Here is a 22,373-nt window from a genome sequence, read left to right as displayed (position 1 = left end):
GTTTTAAATCATTATAATGAAATGAGAAGCTCTTAAGTTTTTAAAAGTCTTTAGGAAACACAATCCCATGACCACCTTTGCCAGCCTGCCCTTTTATTTCATAACTTGTATAAATTGTCCATATGTTTAACATAAACATTTCAATTCCAAATAAACCTAATTTTGGGGAGGGGGTTTCATCATATCCACCAATAATAGAGAATAATGAGAGTTCAGTTACAGTACTGAACACCTACTATACCTCTGCCTCCGTAAAATTTATTAATGTCTGTCCTACTTTTTTTAAGATCAGATGAGCATACTGTAAATATAAAGCACTACAGAGAAACAAGTAACTATTTAAATAAAATATCTTTGTTTTCTCACTATAGATGCTCAATGAATTCTTTAAAAACAGTATTATTCTTTTATCTAACAAAGTATCTTTAATGTTTAATGTTAGTGAGTATTAATGAAATTTGGAAGGCTTGTTCATTCATGATCCTTTACTCTTAACTACTTCTCTATAAAGTCCTAATTACTCAACCTCACCAACGGTGTTTTCAAGACCTGAATTTCAATAGGCACATGAAAAAATGCTCAATATCACTAATTATCAGAGAAATGCAGATCAAAACTACAATGAGGTATCACCTCACACCAGTCAGAATGGTCATCATTCAAAAATCCACAAATGACAAATGCCAGAGAGGCTGCAGATAAAAGGGAACCCTCCTACACTGCTGGTGGGAATGCAGTTTGGTGCAGCCACTGTGGAAAACAGTATGGAGGTTCCTCAAAAGACTAGGAATAGACTTACCATATGACACAAGAATCCCACTCCTGGGCATATATCCAGAAGGAACCCTACTTCAGGATGACACCTGCACCCCAATGTTCATAGCAGCACTATTTACAATAGCCAAGACATGGAAACAGCCTAAATGTCCATCAACAGATGACTGAATAAAGAAGATGTATATTTATACAATGGAATACTACTCAGCCATAAAAACTGACAACAAAACGCCATTTACAGCAACATGGATGCTCCTGGAGAAAGTCATTCTAAGTGAAGTAAGCCAGAAAGAGAAAGAAAAATACCATATGAGATGGCTCATATGTGGAATCTAAAAAAAAAAACAAACACACAAAGCATAAGTACAAAACAGAAATAGACTCATAGACATAGAATACAAACTTGTGGTTGCCAAGGGGGCAAGGGGTGGGAAGAGATAGACTGGGATTTCAAAATTGTAGAATAGATAAACAAGATTATACTGTATAGCACAGGGAAGTATATATAAGAGCTTATGGTAGCTCACAGAGAAAAAAATGTGACAATGAATATATATAAGTTCATGTATAACTAAAAAATTGTGCTCTACACTGGAATTTGACACAACATTGTAAAATGATTATAAATCAATAAAAAAATGTTAAAAAAAAGACCTGAATTTCACAAATGGGACAGAACTGCCTATTAGTCCTGTTAGTGACATGGGCTACTTGCTTGACAAGGAGGGAAAATAAATTTCCTTCTATTTATCATTCTGGAAGCTGCATAATCAAGATTTCCAGCTCTCAGTATTTCCTACCTACCAGATGCTTAATAAATTTTCTACATCACAGTTGTTTTACAGTCTACATGGACTGTCCCCATGGAAGGCAAACATTCTACTTGGAATAGTAAACATTTTGTTTTTATATCCTCTCTTTCCCAGTGTACCACTCTCTCTCTTTCCTTGCCCTATTCAACTTCATTCCATCTGTCCTTCTCAACTACTACTCATATTTCATATGTATTTGAAAGTAAACTCACTTTTGGGAAATTTTATTCTATTTCTTTATTCTTTTCTCAGGTATTTTAATGATTTACTTAAAAAATCTTTAAAGCATCATATATATATATATGGGGGGAGAGAGAGAGAGAGAAAGACCAGTAACACAAAGGGAAAACAAAGGCCAAATAATGAAGATGACTAGGGGATGGATAACATAATGAAGAGTTAAAGATGGCACAGTTAAACAAGATAACCTTGGAGAAATGAAACTAATGTGACTGAGCAGAGAATTTAGCTGAGTTTCAAGACAGCTGAATTAAAAAAGACACTGTGTTAGAAACTTTGCATTGGCTAACAAAGGAAATATGTAAGTTTTACTTTCTAATGTGAGGCTGATCTAGAAGTCTCTATGGCCTACAGTGTGGCATGAAATCATTCCTTTAGATGGTTGATTGCTATGCAGTTACTCTAGGACTTCAGCAATTGATTTACACATGCATTGAATTGCTGCTTCATGCCAGGCACTGTGGTAGGCTGGGGAAGTGTAGAGAAGAACAAGGCAGAACGTGCCTCCAAGGTCCTCCAGAATCTTATTATAGAAAAGGAAGTCCATCTACTAGCAGTAGTAGTAGGAATAAGATAGCACAATAGTTGAAGCTTTTACCAGATACAGAACTATACAAAAGTGGAGCTTAATTTAATTAAGTGCAGGAGGGAAGAGGAGTGGGAGGACAGGAAAGGGGTTGTATTAGCAAGAACTTCCCAGATAAGGGGATTCCTGAGAAAAGACTTACTAACCAGAGGAAACAGCTTTGAGAATCCATAAAGACTGAAACACAAGATGACTTTGTGGGGCAGCCTGCAGGCCTGCACTGCCCAAGCATAAAGGGGGGAGGGGAGGTCTGGACCAATCCTGCACCATGCTCAGGGGCTTGGAAGATTCCTTTCGGTGGTGAGGAGCCATGGATGATTTTTAAGCCAGGAAGACACATGGCCAGACTTGCTTTCAGAAAGACTGTTTTGGTGGCACAGAAGAGAATAGAGGCAGGGGAATGAGATAGAAGGATCTCATAACTCTCATAACTCACCTAGGGCACTGGTGGAGGGCAGGGACAGAATAGAGAGGACAGATGTCAGAAATTTGGCTGAGCGTGGTTAGTCTCACCCTCTGCTCTACCCCAAGCCCCATGCTAGCTTTAGTGTCTCTTGTGTCTGTTTCATAACTTATGATGGGGTCATTCTCTTGTAGGGCCTTCCCTGGTCCCGCCAAAACCTCTGGAATGGAGGAGAGTTAGGAAATGGATGCACTCTTTTCTATACCCTTCAACTCATGGCATTTGGAGCTTTTTTTAAAATGATCCAAAAGGAGACCTGACTCCCAGATCCTGGGGTTGCAGAAGTGCTGTTCTTTTATTGAATTGATATTTCAAAAATTTAGCCCAATGTTTTCTAACATTCCGACTAATTTTATTTAAAGAATAGTAACAGTTCATATTTTTTGAGAAAGATTAAAAGAAGGAATTCACAAGCTGTTCAGAGTCCCTGATGCTTTGAAAGTAGCAGTTCCTAAAGCTGAAGTAGTAAAACTCAACAGCTTGCTAAAATATTGCCATATGAGAGAAAAAAAATTTTAAGACCGAGGAATTAGTGCGCTGCCAGCCATAAAAGACTATTTGTTAGCACTTGGCTGGCATCAAGTTTTACATTATTGCTAACAAGAAGCTGATAACGTGATTTCTGAAAGATTTTCAATGCTTGGCAAATACATTCACTCTTCAGTGTTTTATACTTCAATGCTAAATATTTCCAGAAAATCTAGGCTTCTTCAACATTTATCTTAGCTATTTTAGAGTCATGCATATTGAACTTTCACTACTTAATACTTACGCATTCCAAAGGCTGGACATATTTGGCCCAAGATATAAATGCAAACAATAGGATGACTGGGACGACCGTTCCTATTCTCTGCTCTAAATCTTACAGCTTAATAGTTTCACTCTGCAACAACTGATAAAGCTGAAAAGAGATTCGGGATCCAAACTGTCATGCTTACATTTCAATGATTGGTCTAGTAATGCTAGGGACTAACTAATCCTCTTCCTGCCTCTTTCAGAAATGACCTCTGAAGAATGAGACCTGAGAATCTAATTAGTTTGCACATTTGTGCCTCATCTTTTGAATCAGCCTGTAGGATGAGCAGCTGCTCTGCAGACTTCTCTGTTTCTCTAGAAGCAGCAGCTTGCTCTGGCTTCTGGGGCAGGGAGTTGCTCCTTAGCCAAGCCTGTCAGTCACTTTGAATTTGAGAATGACCAATGAGGCAAATTCAGGTAAGGGAGACCCTCCAGATGTCAAGAGTGATTGTACCTACTGCTAAATGTGGGGATTCAACAATGAATAAGATGGGAAACAAACTGAATAATTTGGCAAAATGGGTAAAGGTGATCAAAGGGTATAAACTTTCAGTTATAAGATAAACAAGTTCTGGAGATATGCGCAGTGTGGTGATCATAGTTAATAATACTGTATTGCATATTTGAAAGTTGCTAAGAGAGTAGATTTTAAAACTTCTCATCACAATAAAATTGGTAATTATGTGCGATGATGGATGCTAACTAAACTTACTGTGATGATCATTTCATAATATATACATGTATCAAGTTGTTATGCTGTACACCTAGAACTAATACAATGTTATTTGTCAATTACATGTTGATTGAAAAATAGAGATGAGAAGTTTGGAAGGCAATGGGAGATGGAGGAAAGTGTTTTACAGGTCAGAGAACATCAGTGGGAGTGGTTATCTATGCAACTGTAAGCTTCTTAAGAGCACAGTACTATATTTCCACTCCTCTTTTTCTCCCCTATAGGGTCTATTCCACTGCCTTGCATATTAAAAAGGAAAAAGAAAAAAAATGAGCAAGACAGTTCCTGTCTTCATGGAACTTACTATTTGAAGGGAAGCAAATGAGTAAACAATTGCAGGACAAAGTATAAATGCAACACACAGGTTCCTCATCTAGAACAGAACACACACTCCTCACACTCTTAAACTAATTATCACATTCCTCCTTTGCTTACACAAGCATCTCCAGAACTTGTGAAGTAATATGACCTTTGAAAAATATTTATATAGTTCTCTGCCACCCTTCACATGAAGAAAATGCTGATCGTTTTTAGTACCTACTTCTTACGCACCGACAAAAACCAGCAGAGTTCTCTCAAGTGTTTCTGAATTTATGTTTAGGTTTGACTAATTAATTGAACAGGAAAAAGAAGGATTAGTCACTATATAGTTTTACAACTCATCAGCAACTCCAGGACTCCATTAGTTAAAGCTGGAACATTCCACAGACACGATCCTCAAGAGGACATTGAACAGACTTTGTTCTGTGATTTGTTTCAGAATGAAATTCTACCTGCCCTTCTTTGCTGATAAATGTGATTCAACACAATTTGAATACTTTAAAGCATCAGATGAGGGTTGAGCTGTTGTTTAAGGATAAACTGCCATGCCCTAGCCCAAAGCACATTTCCTCTGTGGTCATAACCCTTCATCTTGTTGGTCAGAAGCCAAGGAGTTTATTTGCTATCACCAGTAACCACCTACCCACCATGAGGGAACATCCTCTCCATTGTCCCTGGCATGAAGTGTATAGGTGCTATATGGGGAACCTACAAATTCTCTAAAGCAAATTGCAGCAGAGAAGCCAGAAGTGTGCATGTAGTCTGCAGGAACTGATGAAGTCTTCTCGGAACATCTGCTTTTTATTGAGACAGCAATTACAGTATAGCTGTGAGGGAAGCTGGGGAAGACACTCCAACTCACCAAAGCTTGAATATTTAAGCTGAGCCACAATGTCATGTGTATTTTGGAACTGAGTTTTCTTACATCTCCATGTTAATTTTTCCTTGACTGACAGTCCAGAAGACATGAAGGAATCCTGTAAGCAAAACCCCTTAGAACTGCCTAAGTTAAAGACAGTCTTTTATGTATGAATATGGGCTTGGAACCTTTGGTTATGCTTTTTTTCATCTGCTAAGACTCCTAGGAATGAACATTATTGTGGTCAGTTTAGTCCCATGCCACTCATGGTCCCAAGGAAAAAGCAGAGTTGTCACATTTGAAAAGCAGCATATGTTTTCCTAGTAATTATATCTTATATGTTTACTATTCAAAAATGCAGGTGTGAGTTTTTGAACAGTGGCCAATGACAATGTGCCTGACTGGCAGCAGTTCCTAAGTGAGTCATGTTTCACTGTGTGTCGGTTTTTATAACTGTTTTCACTACTAATTTAGCTCTGTGATGCAGTGTGCAATTAGTTCTATTATGGAAGCAGCTGTCTTCGGTTTGACAATGACGCCTTCCCCTCTGGCTTGCACAGAGTGTTGTGGTTCTGCGGATGTGATGATGGGAGTTGTAAAGTGGTACCTAGATGAGCCACAGTGGGCCCGGATCTTCTGCACACATGAGGTTCCTGCTTACTTACTGCTACTCTAATGCTGTTTCTCACAGCTCAGTTAAAAAGGGGGTTGCAAAGGAAGTTGCTCCTTGCAACATATGTCCTGTGGAGACTGGTGACTAGTCCACTTGTACCCCTCCCTCCAGCCCTGTTGTTAATAAAAAATTTACTTGTAAGTGATATATTAGGTCAAAGATGAGATGGAGGGGTATGGTGGACAGAACAAGATGGTTATATTTGGTTCACTTTCTAATACTGAGCCATGGATTTAAGGAATCAAGGTGAAGCCTCAATGCAGCAAAAGCCAATGATATGAACAATGTAAGAATTAGGCTTAATGTTTACAGCTAAATGGGATGTGACAATATTCTATGGCTTCTACAGCTCTTTGAAAAAGCATCCTATTGTCTTGAGAGTTTCCATGTTAATTTTCAGTCCCAAGTCCCTCCTGACACCCAGAATTCTCCAGGAATCCTAGAGCAATACCCATTCTGAGTCTGTCTGTCCTAAGTATGGTCAACAGTTTCAGCACTTCCTTCCAAATATAATTCCAAGCATAATCCCCTAGTCTGTCTTAGACCCTTGTACTCGAAGTATGGTCCCCAAACTGGGAGTATTAGCAATACCCCAAATCCTGTTAGAAACACAGGATCTCCAACCTCACTTCAGATCTACTAGTCAGAATCTGCACTTTAACAAGATCCTCAGGCAATCTGCACATTAAGGTTTGAGAAGCTCTATTTTAGAACTTTATTATTTGACTGCTCCTTGTTAGTGGTTGCTAATGAGCATGACTATTTTACTGAATTCAGAACATTTATGATCAACTAAAATATCTGGTTCTTTCATTTGTTTATATTTTTATTGACCACCTCTCCCCCTTATATTTTAGTAAGCTCTCTGAGCACAGGTACTTTCTCTGTTTTGTTTATTACAGTATTTGCAGCAAGTAGAATAGGGCCCCCACATACGAACATTCAACAAATGTTTCTTGAATTAAACAAATGAGTAAACAACCCATTGTAGACAAAATGTGCGTGCAGTAATATAGACTTGGCAGATCAAGTTCCATAATCCCAAGGCATTGCATCAGAACCTCAGTACATCATGCTTGGGGCAGGCAGGTGAGAGGTTTGATAGCCCCAGAGGAAACCTTGGCAAAGAGTGGTGGCTCCGACTTTCTTCCCTTGACTTTTTGAGAACAGTAATTAGTCTTGCTATAAGATGTAATGCATTCCAGTTGAACCAAACAGTCCTTGATGATACTAACCCATGGACAGCTGGAAAAGCAACCAGTGAGGTCCAGAAGCCTGAGGCTTGGCAGGCTGACCACATTGTTCTGGGTTGCCTGGGAATGTCTTGATTTCAGAGCTGAAAGTCCCATGTCACAGAAAACCCCTCAGTCCCAGGCGAACTGGGACCATTGGTCACCCTACTTGACCATTTGCTAGAGTACCATATCTGCTGAGAGTCCTGTCAGAGGGTGCAGGATTGGAGCCTCTGACAGACATTTAGATTTTTAGGGCACTTTTGTGGTTCAACCAAGAACGTCCAACAACAAAACTTACCTAGAGACGGCTCTCTTAAGTCCACCCATGGGATGGTGGCTTAAGTCCCCTTAATTTCACAAAGGAATTTTTTATTTCCATCTTTTTTTTTTTTATAAAAATGGAGAGGGACAGACCTTTTTCTCAAAATAGGATGGCTCACTTAAAATCACCATCTTAGAAATCTTAGTTTTTTCATCAGATGCTACTTCAAAGGTGCTAATATTTGAATTATCTTGGAGGTACACTGCCCCAGGGCCCAAGCAAAACCTTTCTAGAAATGCTTTCACACATTAAAGACACAGGGGTTATTTTCCTAAATTAAATTCATTCCCAGATACAATTTTTATGACTGCCATTTCCAAACATACTTATTTAGTTCTTCTTTCCTCTTACAAATAAACAAAAAGATGGATAGGATGGGATGGGATGGGATGGGATGGGGTTGGACTGTGGGGTTATAGATGATCTCATTGTTAAGTGCTATAATTCAATTGGATTTTTTTTATATACAGCAATATTCAGCTATGTAACTAAATACTGTTACCTACTGATTTAATCTATAAATGATCTGAGCTTCACATTTTTCTCATGAAACTATTGCCATGGTGGCCAGTGGTCACCATTCATAGAACATGGAACTGTTCAAATCTGGAGTTTACTGAATTCAAAAATAGATTTTTATCGACATCTAGGGTTTAAATATTTTAATGTATTTCTTAAAAGAAGTCCAGCAAGATATTATAGAAGGTTTGGGAAATAGATAGGATGGAAATCATTTAAAACAACAATTGTTCTGCTTCAACTGTTGTAATATAACAGTCATTTTATATATTCCCAACACTCTTCTTTAAAATACTATTATCTCACAGACTTTATATAAAAAACACTAAACATGATACATAGTTACATAATTGAAAAAGGCTAAATAAACCTATTCCCCAGACTCACATTTAATTGTTTGACATACCTGAGTGACTTTAGAATAGCTAAGTACCAGATTACAGAGCACTTGATAATGACAAATGCAATTACCAACTGAAGTGCATTAGTATTTTCTAAACTGCATTTATTACTTTGATTGCAAAATGATTTATGATTCCATTCACAAAGCATGATTTTATTCTTGCTCACTCACTCATCTGTTGGATACTTGTAGACTGTTTGCTTGTGATTACAGCAATATTCTTAACTGTGATGCTGCAACAAACTGGTATGTCAGGATCAATTATGAAGTGTGTTGAAAGAATTTGGAACTAATTATAGGAAAGGGGTCCAAAGTTTACAAATAATTTACTTTTAACATAAATTAGAGTAGCTCCAGATTATCCAAGTCATTTCATCATGTTGTGTTTTCTTGAGACAGCAAAAAGGAATGGGTTTTGAGCTAGCAGGGCAGGACTGACCATAGCTTATTCTCTACATTTTTGAGCAGCAGTCTGGGGAGTGTGACTCTTAGAAAGGTAGTCTTTCCTGGGTAGAAAGAACTGTTAAGAACGACTGGCCTATGCTGTCAAAAAGAAAGAATTACGAAGCAGTAAACTTAGGATGCTGCATATAAAATTCAGTTTACTCCTGCACTGAAGTGCAATGGAAAGAAGAAACTTGCATCAATGTTCATTCAGAGACAGTAAAGCATTTATCAGACACCTTGTGTGGAAGTTCAGGTCCTACAAGAAGCATTCACCTTAAGAGAGTCATAGTGACTCCAACTATTTACCTGTGTTTTCTTGACTTTCTTCACTTTGACATTCAGAGCACTGTTGTTGGTATTGTTTTTAGTTTAAATAAATTGAACATTTTTTTTAATATAAAGAAGCATTCACCAAAATGGAATAGACATGCAAGAGATTTATTGGGGGAAATGGTTATGAAGGATTGAAGGCCAGGGAGTAGGAATACCCAGGGAGAGCCTTCAGAACAATGCAGGTCTGACACTCATGAAAGGAGAAGGAAGCATGATTAGGTGTAAAGTTTTCTGACCACACTGCAACTCTGAGAAAGGTTAGCTAAGTGAATCAAGAGCCCCTTAGTATAGTGGGCTGAATGGTGTCCGCTCCCTGCTCCAGAAGCTATGTCGGCCTGGAATCTGTGTATGTGACCTTATGTGAAAAAAAGGTCTTTGCAAATACAACAAAGAATATCAAGATGAGATAATTCTGGATTATCCATGTGGTCCCTAGATCAAATGACAAGTGTCCTGATAAGAAGAGAAGACACAGACAGAGGAGAAGGTCATGTAAAAACAGAGGAAGATACTGGAGTTATATAGCCACAAGCCAAGAAACACAAAGATTGCTGGCAGACACCAGAAGCTAGGAAAGAAGAATGAAATGGATTCTTCCTCAGAGCTTCTGGAAGGAACCAATCCTGCTAACATCTTGATATCAGACTTCCGGACCCTAAACTGTGAGAGAATATATTTTTGTTGTTTTACGTCATCCAGTTTGCAGTAATTTGTTATGGCAGTCACAAGAAACCAGTATAGTGAGTCCACATTGCTCATTAGAGATGCTCTGCATCCCACAGGAATAGGCCAGCACAGCACTGTCATGTCATTAGTTTGGAGAAGCCCAAGAGAAACATGGCCTCACCATGAATACAGCCAAAGGAGTGGCAACAGGGGCTATCATTTAACTATGCTCCCCACAAGTGTCTCTTGAAGATCTAGGTGATTCAGCTCTACAACTGCCATGTTATGAAATCTCAAAGGAGCAAAGAGTATAGAGAATGCAGTCTTTGCCTTCCAGAAGTTTAGTTGGTAAACCAATGGATGTGGCACACATGGGAATACAAGCACGTAGGTGATAAAGCAGGATTACTTTGTGCAGGCATTCTGAAGAAATCTAAAACCATGGAAGGGTCAGTCCAGAATGAGTTGGATCTGGGAAGGCTCCCCAAATGAAGGAAGTGGTACACTCAGATCAATGTGTAGGAAGTAGGACAAATGGAATGAGTGCAGGCATAAAGCAGTAGGGTTACAGAAGAAAGCAAAGAGCTTGGAATAGTTGTTTCTTGAAAAACTGTCTGCAAAGAAAGAGATCAAGGAGGAAGAGGTTTCACAAGGCAGGGAGAAAATTTGAAGGGAAAAGTGGGCAGAAACATAAAGAGGCAAGAAGGCTTTCTAGAACCCTACATTTATTTATTTCATTAAAAAAAAAAATCTCCCAGGTATCTTGAGACCCAGAGAAGGATCCATATGGAAAGAATCCAGGAAGCCCTAGTCTGCTGAAATGACAAAAATTCAATCAGGATCCCAAAGAAATTGTTACATTTATCAAAAAATAAATATGGAGCATGGTATTTAGAGCTTGCAGTCATATTTATTGACTAATATTGGGTAAGCCACTTAAAATTCTGAGGTAGATTTTTATGTATTAAACAGAGATTGTAAAATGTTTATGTCAGAGTTACTGAGAGGATTAAATGAACCAGAGTATGTTAATGCACAGTTAGTTACTACGCTTCATGGAGACACATGCAATCATCTAAATTTAAGTTAAAAACAGTTATTCATAATCCCATGACCCCAAAACAACTACCATTAACTTTTTAATATATAAATCCTTCCATATTTTTTCAATTCATATGTGGGGATCTTTATTGATATTTTTCCTGTCTTATTGCCCCTTACTTTCACTCCCTGAACAAATGAATTACCCAGAACATGTTTTTCCCCCTACAAAATGTATTGTGGACATTCTTTTGTGTTAGTAAATAAAAATGTATAGCATTTTTGATGGGCAGGTATAATAGGTTGCTAGAGCTCAACCATGCCTTCTTTTGGGACACCCAGGAAAGTATACATCCCAGCTGCCTTGAAGTTAGGCAGAGCCATGTGACTAGTTCTGGTCAATGAGTTCTAAGTGGAAATGTGTGTCACTTATAGGCTGAGGCAGTGAAGAGCCTTTGCATTGCCCTCCAGCCCCGCTACAGTGGCGTTTCATAGAAATGATAGAGCTATAGAATGGAAATAGCCTAAGAAAAGAGGTGCCCTGAGGAGATCACCAGACTTCCAATAGATTTTGTATGAGCAAGGAAAAAAGTTAGATGTAAAGCCTTCATGATTTTAGAATTTGCTTGATATAGCAACATAGTCTAGCTTATCCTGACTAATGTGCAGGGTAATATTCCATTACCCATTACTATGTGTGGACACTTAGGTTGTTTCAAATTCCTTATTAATATATGCAATTCTGCATTGAATAACTATCTATCTATCTATCACCTATCTATATACATTTTAAAATTTATTGATTATATCCTTAGAATAAATTCCTAGAAATAAAATTTCTGGCTCAAAAGGCATGTACACTAAATTTTGATAGAGATTGACTAATTGCTCCCCCATAGAGTTTGTACCCAAATCGCAAAGCCTTATACCTGTTTGACAAAACTATGTATTATCAACCAAATTTTAAAAAATAGTATCTTTGATTGCTAATGAGGTTTAATTTTTTTCATATATTTATTGGCCACCTAAATTTCTTCAGTAAATTACAATTAATGTCTTATAGTATTTTTTTTCATGTGGCTGTTTGTTTTATAGTATTACTAGTACTTGACATGTCAATAATATCAACCCTTCCTCTGCTTATATGTCCCAAATATGTTCCCTGTTTGTTGCTTATCTTTTAATCTTACTTTTAATGTTTTGCCATATGGGCATCATTACTTTTTACACAGTTAAAACTGAGCTCCCTTCATAGTTTCTCGTCTGCATGTCTTGATTAGCTTTCTAATCCTTTCTGTCTCAGGTTTAAAAAAAAAATTCACTTACATTTTATTCAAGTACTGGTAGCATGCTATATTTTGTAGTTAAATTATTAATCCATCTGGCAGTTGTATGATAGGGCTCCTATGTCATATATTAAATAATCTATCATTTTCCATTTGATTTAAAATAACACCTTATCATATAAGAAATTCCTATATATTTTAATATGTTTATATACTTCTTATTTAGTTAATCTTGCTGTCTATTCCTAAGCCAACATATGCTATTTTATTTATTATACATTTAGAATTTACTAAACGTAGCGCAAATCTTCTACCCCATTACTCTTTTTAAAGAAATTTAGAACTTTCATAGCTATATTTCTACATTAATCCTTCAAGATAAATTAGAATAAATTTGTGAAATTCTATATAACAAAATATTCATTATGCAAATGAAATTGTCTGCAGAACTGCTCAAGTTGAAGCAACAGAGATGAGGGTGGGGGGCTAAAGTCCCATCTACTTGTCCACCTTGGATCCCAGCTGCAAATTCTGAGAAGTAATTTGAGAAACCACTGCTCCTGTTCTAAAGGACATCCTGTCCCATCAGAAAATGTCATGGGGCAGTTAGAAACAGAGGCGACACATGGTCTTTTTTTCAGTACTAATAGCCTTGGTCCCCTCACAACATAGCAGAGGTTTCCACAACTTTGGATGCCAATAGCCTTCTGCTGCTTCTTATTGTGGTGCCCATCCATCATGACTTGATCTCCTTTACCCTTTTATCTGCTTTTCAGCTGCCCTAAATAATATCTTTACTGCCCTAATATTTGAACATCTGTTCCACATTTAAGATTTTCACTTAACGGTAGCATTGGAACCATTTAAGTAACTATTTCCATACTCAGCTGAAGGGAATATAAAATGTGAAACATTAAAGATGTGCCATAGACAGAGAGGTGACAAGTAAGTGGAGGCTCACTTTTCTTGGGTAAAAGAGAAATCTCTGTGGTGGTCTGATTTTCTTAAGTTACATTTACATGTCCTTAACATCTGAGGTAGAAAAATAAGGAATCCATGCTTCTACCTATGTCTGGTACATTTGTATTATCATTATTCACTAAAAAGGGTAGGACATTTTCCACTGGTTTCTTTTTACACCTATAGCACAGAATAAGGATGGCCCCATTAGTCACTATTTACTGAAGACATTCTAGTCCTGGTAATGATCAAATGTAGATACAAGTCATGCCATTAATTATGATTCCTATGGACCACATGTAATTCTTTTAGTCAAATTAAAGTTTAGAGAAAGCTGAATGGAAAACCATCCTTTCCTTGTTGTGATGAATTTAAAATACATACAATACAAATGTAAAAATCACTTAATTTGTTAAAGCAAGGTGATGGAACATAAGTCTTAGTGAGCAGGTTGAGTTACTTTTATTGGGATTTATTAGAAGTTTGAAGGTCTGCTATTCATTTATTCATCATTCATTCATATTTATTGAATGTCTAATATAAAGTACTGTTCTGTGTGCTTCGGATATAGTGCTAGGGATATGTAGCAGAAGGAAAAGTTCATGCTATAATGGAGCTAAACAGTTATTGGGGATAAACTTTTAAAAATTGATAAATAATAAATTTTAAAAATCACACACTGAATGATAAGTGCTGTAACTAAGAATTAGAGTAATATGATGGACATTGCCTCCTTTGAATTGGATGCTCATGGAAACTTCTCTGTGAACATTACTTTAAGAAAGACACCCAGAGGGAGAGAGAACGAGAGCGGGAGCACGAGCAGGGCTCAGGCCGCGCAGAGGACAAACCCAGCTCACCAGGTGACAGCTCCAAGAAGCGAGGTCCCAAGCCCCGGAAGGAGCTCCTGGACCCCTCACAGAGGCCCTTGGGAGAACCCAGTGATGGCCTCGGAGATTACCTCAAGGGCAGGAAGCTGGACGACGCTGCTTCCGGGGCAGGAAAGTTCCCAGCTGGCCACAGTGTGATCCAGCTGGCTCGAAGGCAGGACTCAGACCTGGCCCAATGTGGTGTGGCCAGCCCCAGCCCAGCTGAGGCCACGGGCAAACTGGCTGTGGACACCTTTCCAGCCAGGGTCATAAAGCACAGGGCCGCCTTCCTGGAGGCCAAAGGCCAGGGCACCCTGGACCCTGGTGGCCCCCGGGTCCGGCATGGCTCAGGCACCCCCAGCTCTGTGGGGGGTTTGTATCGGGACATGGGGGCTCAAGGGGGAAGGCCCTCCCTCATCGCCAGGATCCCAGTGGCCAGAATCCTGGGGGACCCAGAGGAAGAATCCTGGAGCCCCTCTCTGACCAACCTGGAGAAGGTGGTGGTCACCGATGTGACCTCAAACTTTTTGACCGTCACCATTAAGGAAAGTAACACGGACCAAGGCTTTTTTAAAGAGAAAAGATTAATTGCTGGGTGGGTGATTCCAGGACAAGAGAGCAGGAGAGAGAGTGAGAGTGCAAACTTGGTATAATGCTTTTTATTTCTGGGTGGGAGGCGGCCTTCTGGCTGGTCCTGTCCTGTCCCTGACTTCACACACCCCAGCTCCTTTCATTCCTCCCCCTCAGTTTTGGTTGGAAAGATTATCTCTAGAGTTATATTTTCTATTAGATGTAAATATGTTATTTAAGAAAAAAATCTAAATATATATATTTCAACTCTTAAAAAAAAAAAAAGAAAGAAAGACACCCATATGAATATCAAGAAAAGAATCTTACAGGTAGACAGAAAAATGAGAGAAGTTGGAAAAGGTTGGTGAGTCCTGTAAGGCCATTGTGACTGTAATGTAGTAAACAAGAATGAACATAGTACAAGATGAGTTTCAATAGTTATGTAGGGTTCAGATCACAGAGGGCTTTGCAAACTGGATTAAGGAGTTTGAATTGCATTCCAAGTGTAAAGGAAAGCCATTGGAAGATTGTAAGTAGATGAGTGAAATGTTCTGATTTACATGTAAAGCACTCTGGTGGCTAAATAGAGAACTGATTAAGAGAGGCAAGAGTGATAATGGAGTAGTGAAGGAGGAAAACAACAATACTGGGGAGAGAGACAATTTGTCAGAGGGATGCTCATGAGTAGACAAGGTGAAACGCAGAAGGATGGCGTTAAAACATACTGTTCACTCATGACAGGAAGGAAACAGGCTAGTCTAGATTCAAGTAGGTGAGAAGAGTGGCATTGGAAGAGTTTGGAAGATTACTTGGAAGAATTGTTCTGATTGCTTCTGTTTTTCTCAGTGAAACAGGAAGCAAGGGCAGCACTGAGAGTGAGGATGGGGAATGATGTGCTGGAGGTATGAGAAAGGGGGGAAAATGTAAAAGAGTAACATAGAAGAATGGGACCATAAATGGTCATGGAGACTGCAATATGATTGCCAGACAGCACCAAAAAAAATCCTCTTAATGCTAATGGTCATGAATTTAAAATGAGACCAGTCAATATGGATGTGTTTTTCTCTAGTTAAATTCAGCTACATGGCGGTACATGGAGAATGCAGAAAAACTAGAATTTACCAAGATTGACATTTGTCAAAGCCAGAGAAGAACAAGGGAATTGAACATATATGCAAGAGGGTGTTTTAATATAAGACCATGGGCTATAAGCTGGGTAAGGGTAGAACTGAGGAAATTGAGTGGACTGGTGAGCATGAGTCAGTGAAAAGCACATATGATTGACAGCTTGCAGATCCCAGAGGAACAGAAGAATTACTAGCATTAGAATACTAGGAGTGAGCTAGAAAGATAGGTGATAGGCAGAGCAGAAATGTTGAAACTGAGGGTATGGAGTAATTTCAGTTATTGGTAATGATAAGGATTAAGATATAAAGATGGGAGTGACTGATTGAAGTAGAGGAAAAGAGAAGAAGAGAGAGTAAGGAACTGAGAGTGCAGCTTCTAATTAGATATTAGAATTGCCAAGAATTATGACAGGAGTTATGGACAAGCATAAACAACTCTAATAAAACATAGTAGATAAAAGAAAAACAATGAAACCAGAAACAAAAAGATTAATAGGGAGGCAGAGAATGGAGATTGAACACATATATGTAAAGTTGATATTCTTGATAGAGAACAAGCATAATCAAATCAAAAGCATACAGTAAAAATGTAATTGAGTAACTTCCATTTCCAGAAATACAGCAGGCTAGATCTCAAAAGGGGCAGCTAAAAGGTTGGGGAAATTCTTAAAAAATACTATTTAACATAGATTTGTATAAAAATAACAAATTATTTTTAATTTCTTAGCTCAAATTATTGAGCTAACATGAAAATAAGGAATCCATATATTCCCAAAGCAAATGAAAACTAGAACCCTTAGAGATGAGTGAATTTCAAAGTTGCCTCTTCCCTGAGGAATCCTACATGCCCTGGCTACCTTATGGCTCCAATTTGATGGGTATAAGGGCTGCAGAAGATGAAAGCAGAAACCTGAGGCCAGCCCTAAATGGAGGATCCATTAGGGGATCTCCACAAAATGATGATCCCTTAAGGCCATACCCTCAATACATGGCTACATGATCAACAAAATCCCACTATACATAAAGGGCAAGAAAATATGCCTGTCTTGAATCCAGCATTAGATGGAAAGAAAAAAAAATATAATCTATCTTGAGAATTACCAGCCACAAGTCTACCTTTCCTTTGGTTTTTATTAATTCATGTTACAAGAAGGTATATGGTCCAAATGAAAAACATGCAAATTACACAGAATAACAGCAAACAACAAATCCCAAACCCACAAACAACAACCAAAATTAAGAAGTTAGATTTAAGGTGGTTATGTCAGAAGGGGATGAAAATCCTCCCTGGAGCAACTCAGTTTCAACCCTAGTTCAAAGAATTCCCACTCAAAGTCCAAATAAAAATAAATTACTTACGGTAAAAATTACAAGATTTATAAGAAATCAGTGTCCTATGGGTTTTCTAGCAGGAGAAAAAAATAGAAAAAAATACATGCAGAAAGCCTTCAGATGTTAAGATTATCAGACATAGAATATAACATAATTATGTTTAATATTTTCAAAAATATTTTTAAGTATATAGAAAATACTATACAGGGAATATAACACCTTAAAGAATAATCAAGAAGATGTGAAAAAGAAGTAAATAGAACTTCTAGAAATGAAAATAATATACTTGATTAAAAATTGAACAAAAGTTTTAAACAGACAAGGAGAGAATCAATAATCTGGAAGTCAGTTTCAAAAAATTATAAAAATACAATCCAGAGATACAAATAATATGAAAAATAGATTATGAGGCATGGAGAATTTACCATGAAGGGGTAGCATAAATTGAGTTGGAGTTTCAGAAGGTAAGAAGGAGGGATTATCTGATGAGGTAGTGGCTGTAAATTTTCTAATACTATGAAAAAACACCACTTCTTAGATCCAAGAAGTCCAGTAAATCCCAAACACTATAAGTAAAATCATACCCACACCTAAACACGTGGCAGGTAAACTTTAATTACAAAAAATAAAAACAACAAACAAATGAAAACAATGAGACATAAGATACAAAAACAGCCTGGGAGAAAAGACAGATCACATACATATAAAAACAGCACTTAGACTGAGAGCTGACTTATCAGCAATAATAGTAGAAGCAAAGCATAGTAGAATACTATACCAAGAATATTTATGTCAACATAAAATTGTATACCCAACAAAACTGTTTTTCAATAAGATGAATAAATTGAGAAAGTTTGACTGAGTTTCTTTATTAATATAAGGCTTAGTTAAGTCCCTGTATTTTTTTTGTATTGAAGTACAGTCAATTACGTTGTGTCAATTTCTGGTACACAGCACAATGTCCCAGTCATGCATATACATACATATATTCGTTTTCATATTTTTTTAGTCCCTGTATTAATGTTAGACTTTGTTAAGAATCTATGTTAAAACATCAAGTATAACTATTAAATGAATTGACATAAAATGTTTAACTTCCAAAACAATAGAAGATAAAAAATGAAGTGAGAAAAAAATTCAAACCTGTCAATAACCCTTTCCCTATACATAAACAGAAACTCACCTGGATTATCTATACATTCAATATAAATTTAGTAAATATCTCATAATTTTTTCTGATACTTCATAAGTTTAGGCTAAATCCATAAATGCCTTTCAATTCTGATTTTGTTTTGTTATGCTTTCCTTAATACATTCTGATATAGAGGTTTCACTAGCTTAATAAAATAACTGGAGTAACTTTTGTATCTTTCTAGTTTCCAATACAGAAATCTCTATTAGAGATTTCTTAAATACAGATTATTTAAAATCTGAGAGTTTAGTAACATTACCTGTTTGGGAAGAATATCTTCTTGGATGTAGAAAGTTTGGAGATAGTCAATGATAAATTCAATTTTTTAGAAGTTATTCATCCACACCCTATTTAATCTTGAGTCAATTTTGATGATTTTATGCTATTCTAAATTTTTTCCATTATATCTGTATCAGTTTCACTGTCTTAAAGTTGATCTTCATCTCCTGATTTTATACATCAGAGTGAATAAAGTTCTCAAAATTTATCTCCCATGTTAGGAAGTGGTAGGCATCATTTAAAAGAAGCAATAGAATTTAGCAGGCAGAAAACCTAACATGAGATATCTACTTGGCCATGGCCAACCAGAAAAAAATACTATATTGTCTAGCCCTCCTTGCAAAGGGATGAGTAGTCATATGATTGTACTCTGGCTATTAGCCAGTGAATGGAAGTGGCATGTTTAGCTTTAGAAATTCTTGTTTAAAGAAAGAGTTATGTTTTTTCTTTACCCCTTCCTCAATTCTGCTGGCTAGAATGTGAATATTATGGTTGGAGCATCTATTTTGGATCATTAAATGACCTTGGGAATGGAGCCATGCATGGAAGAACAGTAAGGTGGAAGAAGTGAATTCCCTGAGGACTTTATACAACAGAGATGCTACCTAGCCTTTGATTCTCTGTGTCTGGATTTTAATATAAGAGAGAGAAACATGAGATCTTTTCTATGCCACTGCTGTTGGGAGTTTTTAAAGTACTTGCTAATAAACTCAATCATAATGCAATACTGATAGGATAATTGGGATAATTTATCTGGTGATTCTTTTTTTGCTCTTATTCATGTTTGTATTCTTCAAATTTTACAATAGTGCACTTAAACTTTAAGCATAAATAATGTTTATTGATTTAAACATTAAAAATATAAACAACTAAAAGTTACTGATTTCACTACTTAGGTAATTAATTTTGAATTTTGATGTACATTTTAAAAAAGAAATACAGGTTAAATGAAACAAAAACTAGTCCTTTCTCCCTACAAATTCAGTTAGAAAACAATCCAGGAATCTTGATCAGAGTAGGGGCATTTTACTTGGAGGTCTGGATTTCAGTCAAACCTACTATCCTAGGATATTATACTTAAAAAAAAAAAACAACTTTTCTACTCAAAGATAAACTTGATTTTTAAGAATGTCATTTCAAACATGTAAAGTCCTCAGAGTGGGCTAATGGTTTTGGCTTTTGGTGGGGAAAATGAATTTACAAGTAAAGAGTTAGGTATTTTGTGCTCTGAAAGTTTGTAACCTTTACTTGTGGGTTGAAAGATCAGAAGGCATTTGCCCTGTAAATGCCCCAAAGAAGCCATTATAGTCTAAAGGTCAATGTTCTGTGAAACACAATTTTAGTAAGTGGAGTTTGTGATAAAGGAAGGAAGGAAGGAAGGAAGGAAGGAAGGAAGGAAGGAAGGAAGGAAAGAAGAAAGAAATTCTCCAAGTTCAAGCCATACAGAAGTGCTCTATAATGTTCCAGAAATAAATTCCTTCAGAGTTCTTTAGCTTATTTAGCCAAATAGGACACCATGATATGTTTTTACTCTTAATCTAGGTTTTGCAATTTAATAGTCTAAAATTTGAATAATCATCACACACACTTATTCACATACACACACACACACACACAGAGTGCTAATTCTACCAATGAATAAAAGGCTTAAAAAAGCTTTAACAAGACTTTAAAAATCCTATATCCATTAAAGATTCTTGTTAAAAACGAAGCTGTCCTAAGTTGTTCCCTATCTCTATTAAGTAAAGTTTGAAAAGAAAACAGTGCAAAGAGAGTATAAATATCAACCTCTCAAAAAATGTTCACATGGTTCCTCCTTAAGAGTTAGCCCAAACACACAGTATCCTTGTCATATTGGATTAGTTGACAAAAAGTTTAGAAATAATAATACAGAAATCAACCACAGAAAAACAAATGAGAAAAAAAAACTGCATGAAAACTAAACAACATGCTAATAAAAAAAAAAAAAAGGCCAATGTTGAAATCAAAGAAAAAAAACAATCTCTTTAAAAACCAAACCCAAAGCAATAAAATACTTAGGAATAAATCTGACTAAGGAAGTGTAAGATTTATATGTGGAGAACTACAAAACAATGATTAAGGAAATTAAAGATAACTTAAAGAAATGGAAAGATATTCCATGCTCTTGGATTGGAAGAATTAATATTGTTAAAATGGCCATACTAACCAAGGCAATATACAGATTTAATGTGATCCCTATCAAATTACCCAGGACATTTTTCACAGAGCCAGAACAAATAATCCTAAAATTTATACAGAATCACAAAAGACCCAGAATGCCAAAGTAATACTGAAGAAAAAAGAATGAAGCTGGAGGAATAACCCTCACAGATAATACTACAAAGCTACAGTAATCAAAAAAGCATGGTATTGGCACAAAAACAGATATATGGATCAATGGAACAGAATAGAGAGACCAGAAATAAACTCACAGACCTACAGTCAATTAATCTTTGACAAAGGAAGCAAGAATATTCAGTGGAGAAAAATCAGTCTCTTCATCATGTGGTGGTGGGAAAACTTCACAGCCACATATAAATCAACGAGGTTAGAACACTCCCTCACACCATACATAAAAATAAACTCAAAACAGCTTAAAGACTTAAATATAAGACAAGACACCATAAACATCCTAGAAGAAACATAGGCACAACATTTTCTGATGTAAATCTTAGCAATGTTCTCCTAGGGAAGTCTATCCAGGAAATAGAAATAAAAGGAAAAATAAACAAATGGGACTCAATTAAACATATAAGCTTTTGCACAGCAAAGGAAACCACAAGCAAAACAAAAAGACAACCTATGGAATGGGAGAAAATATTTGCAAATCATGCAACTTAATTTCCAGAATATATGAACAGTTCATACAAATTAATAACAAAAAAACAAACAACCCAATCCAAAAATGAGCAGAAGACTTAAACAACTAATTCTCCAATGAAGACATACAAATGGCCAACAGGCACATGAAAGAAAATGCTCAAAATTGCTAATTATCAGAGAAATGCAAATCAAAACTACAATGAGGTATCACCACACATTGGTCAGAATGGCCATCATTCATAAGTCCACAAACGATAAATGCTGGAGAGGATGTGGAGGAAAGGGAATCTTCCTACACTGCTGGGGAAATGTAGTTTGGTACAGCCATTATGGAAAACAGAATGGAGATTTCTCAAAAAACTAAAAATAGACTTACCCTATGATCCAACAATCCCACTGGGCATGTATCTGGAGGGAACTTTAATTCAAAAAGATACATGCACCCCAATGTTCATAGCAGCACTATTTACAGTAGGCAAGACATGGAAATAACCTAAATGTCTGTCAACAGATGACTGGATAAAGAAGTTGTAGTATATTTATATAATGGAATACTACTCAGTCATAAAAAGAATAAAATAATGCCATCTGCAGCAACATGGGTGGACCTGGAGATCATTATTCTATGTGAAATAAGCCAGAAAGAGAAAGAAAAACACCATATGATATCGCTTATATGTGGAATATTA

The 22,373-nt window shown here is 36.8% G+C and overlaps 1 protein-coding gene across 1 annotated transcript; it reads left to right on the top strand.

The window, feature by feature from the left end:
- Positions 1-4,075: 4,075 nt before the first annotated feature.
- LOC140697252 (chromobox protein homolog 8-like) lies at positions 4,076-14,993 on the top strand. The gene is made up of 2 exons (XM_072964029.1): positions 4,076-4,090; positions 14,253-14,993. The coding sequence occupies exons 1-2, from the start codon at positions 4,076-4,078 to the stop codon at positions 14,991-14,993; spliced, it is 756 nt and encodes a 251-aa protein (XP_072820130.1).
- The last annotated feature ends 7,380 nt before the right edge of the window (positions 14,994-22,373 follow it).

The sequence above is a fragment of the Vicugna pacos genome, chromosome 7, assembly GCF_048564905.1.
Source record: "Vicugna pacos chromosome 7, VicPac4, whole genome shotgun sequence".
In the NCBI taxonomy this organism is placed as follows: Eukaryota; Metazoa; Chordata; class Mammalia; order Artiodactyla; family Camelidae; genus Vicugna; species Vicugna pacos.
The sequence above is the reverse complement of the archived record's forward strand: the minus strand, read 5'-3'. Positions and strand labels throughout refer to the sequence as shown.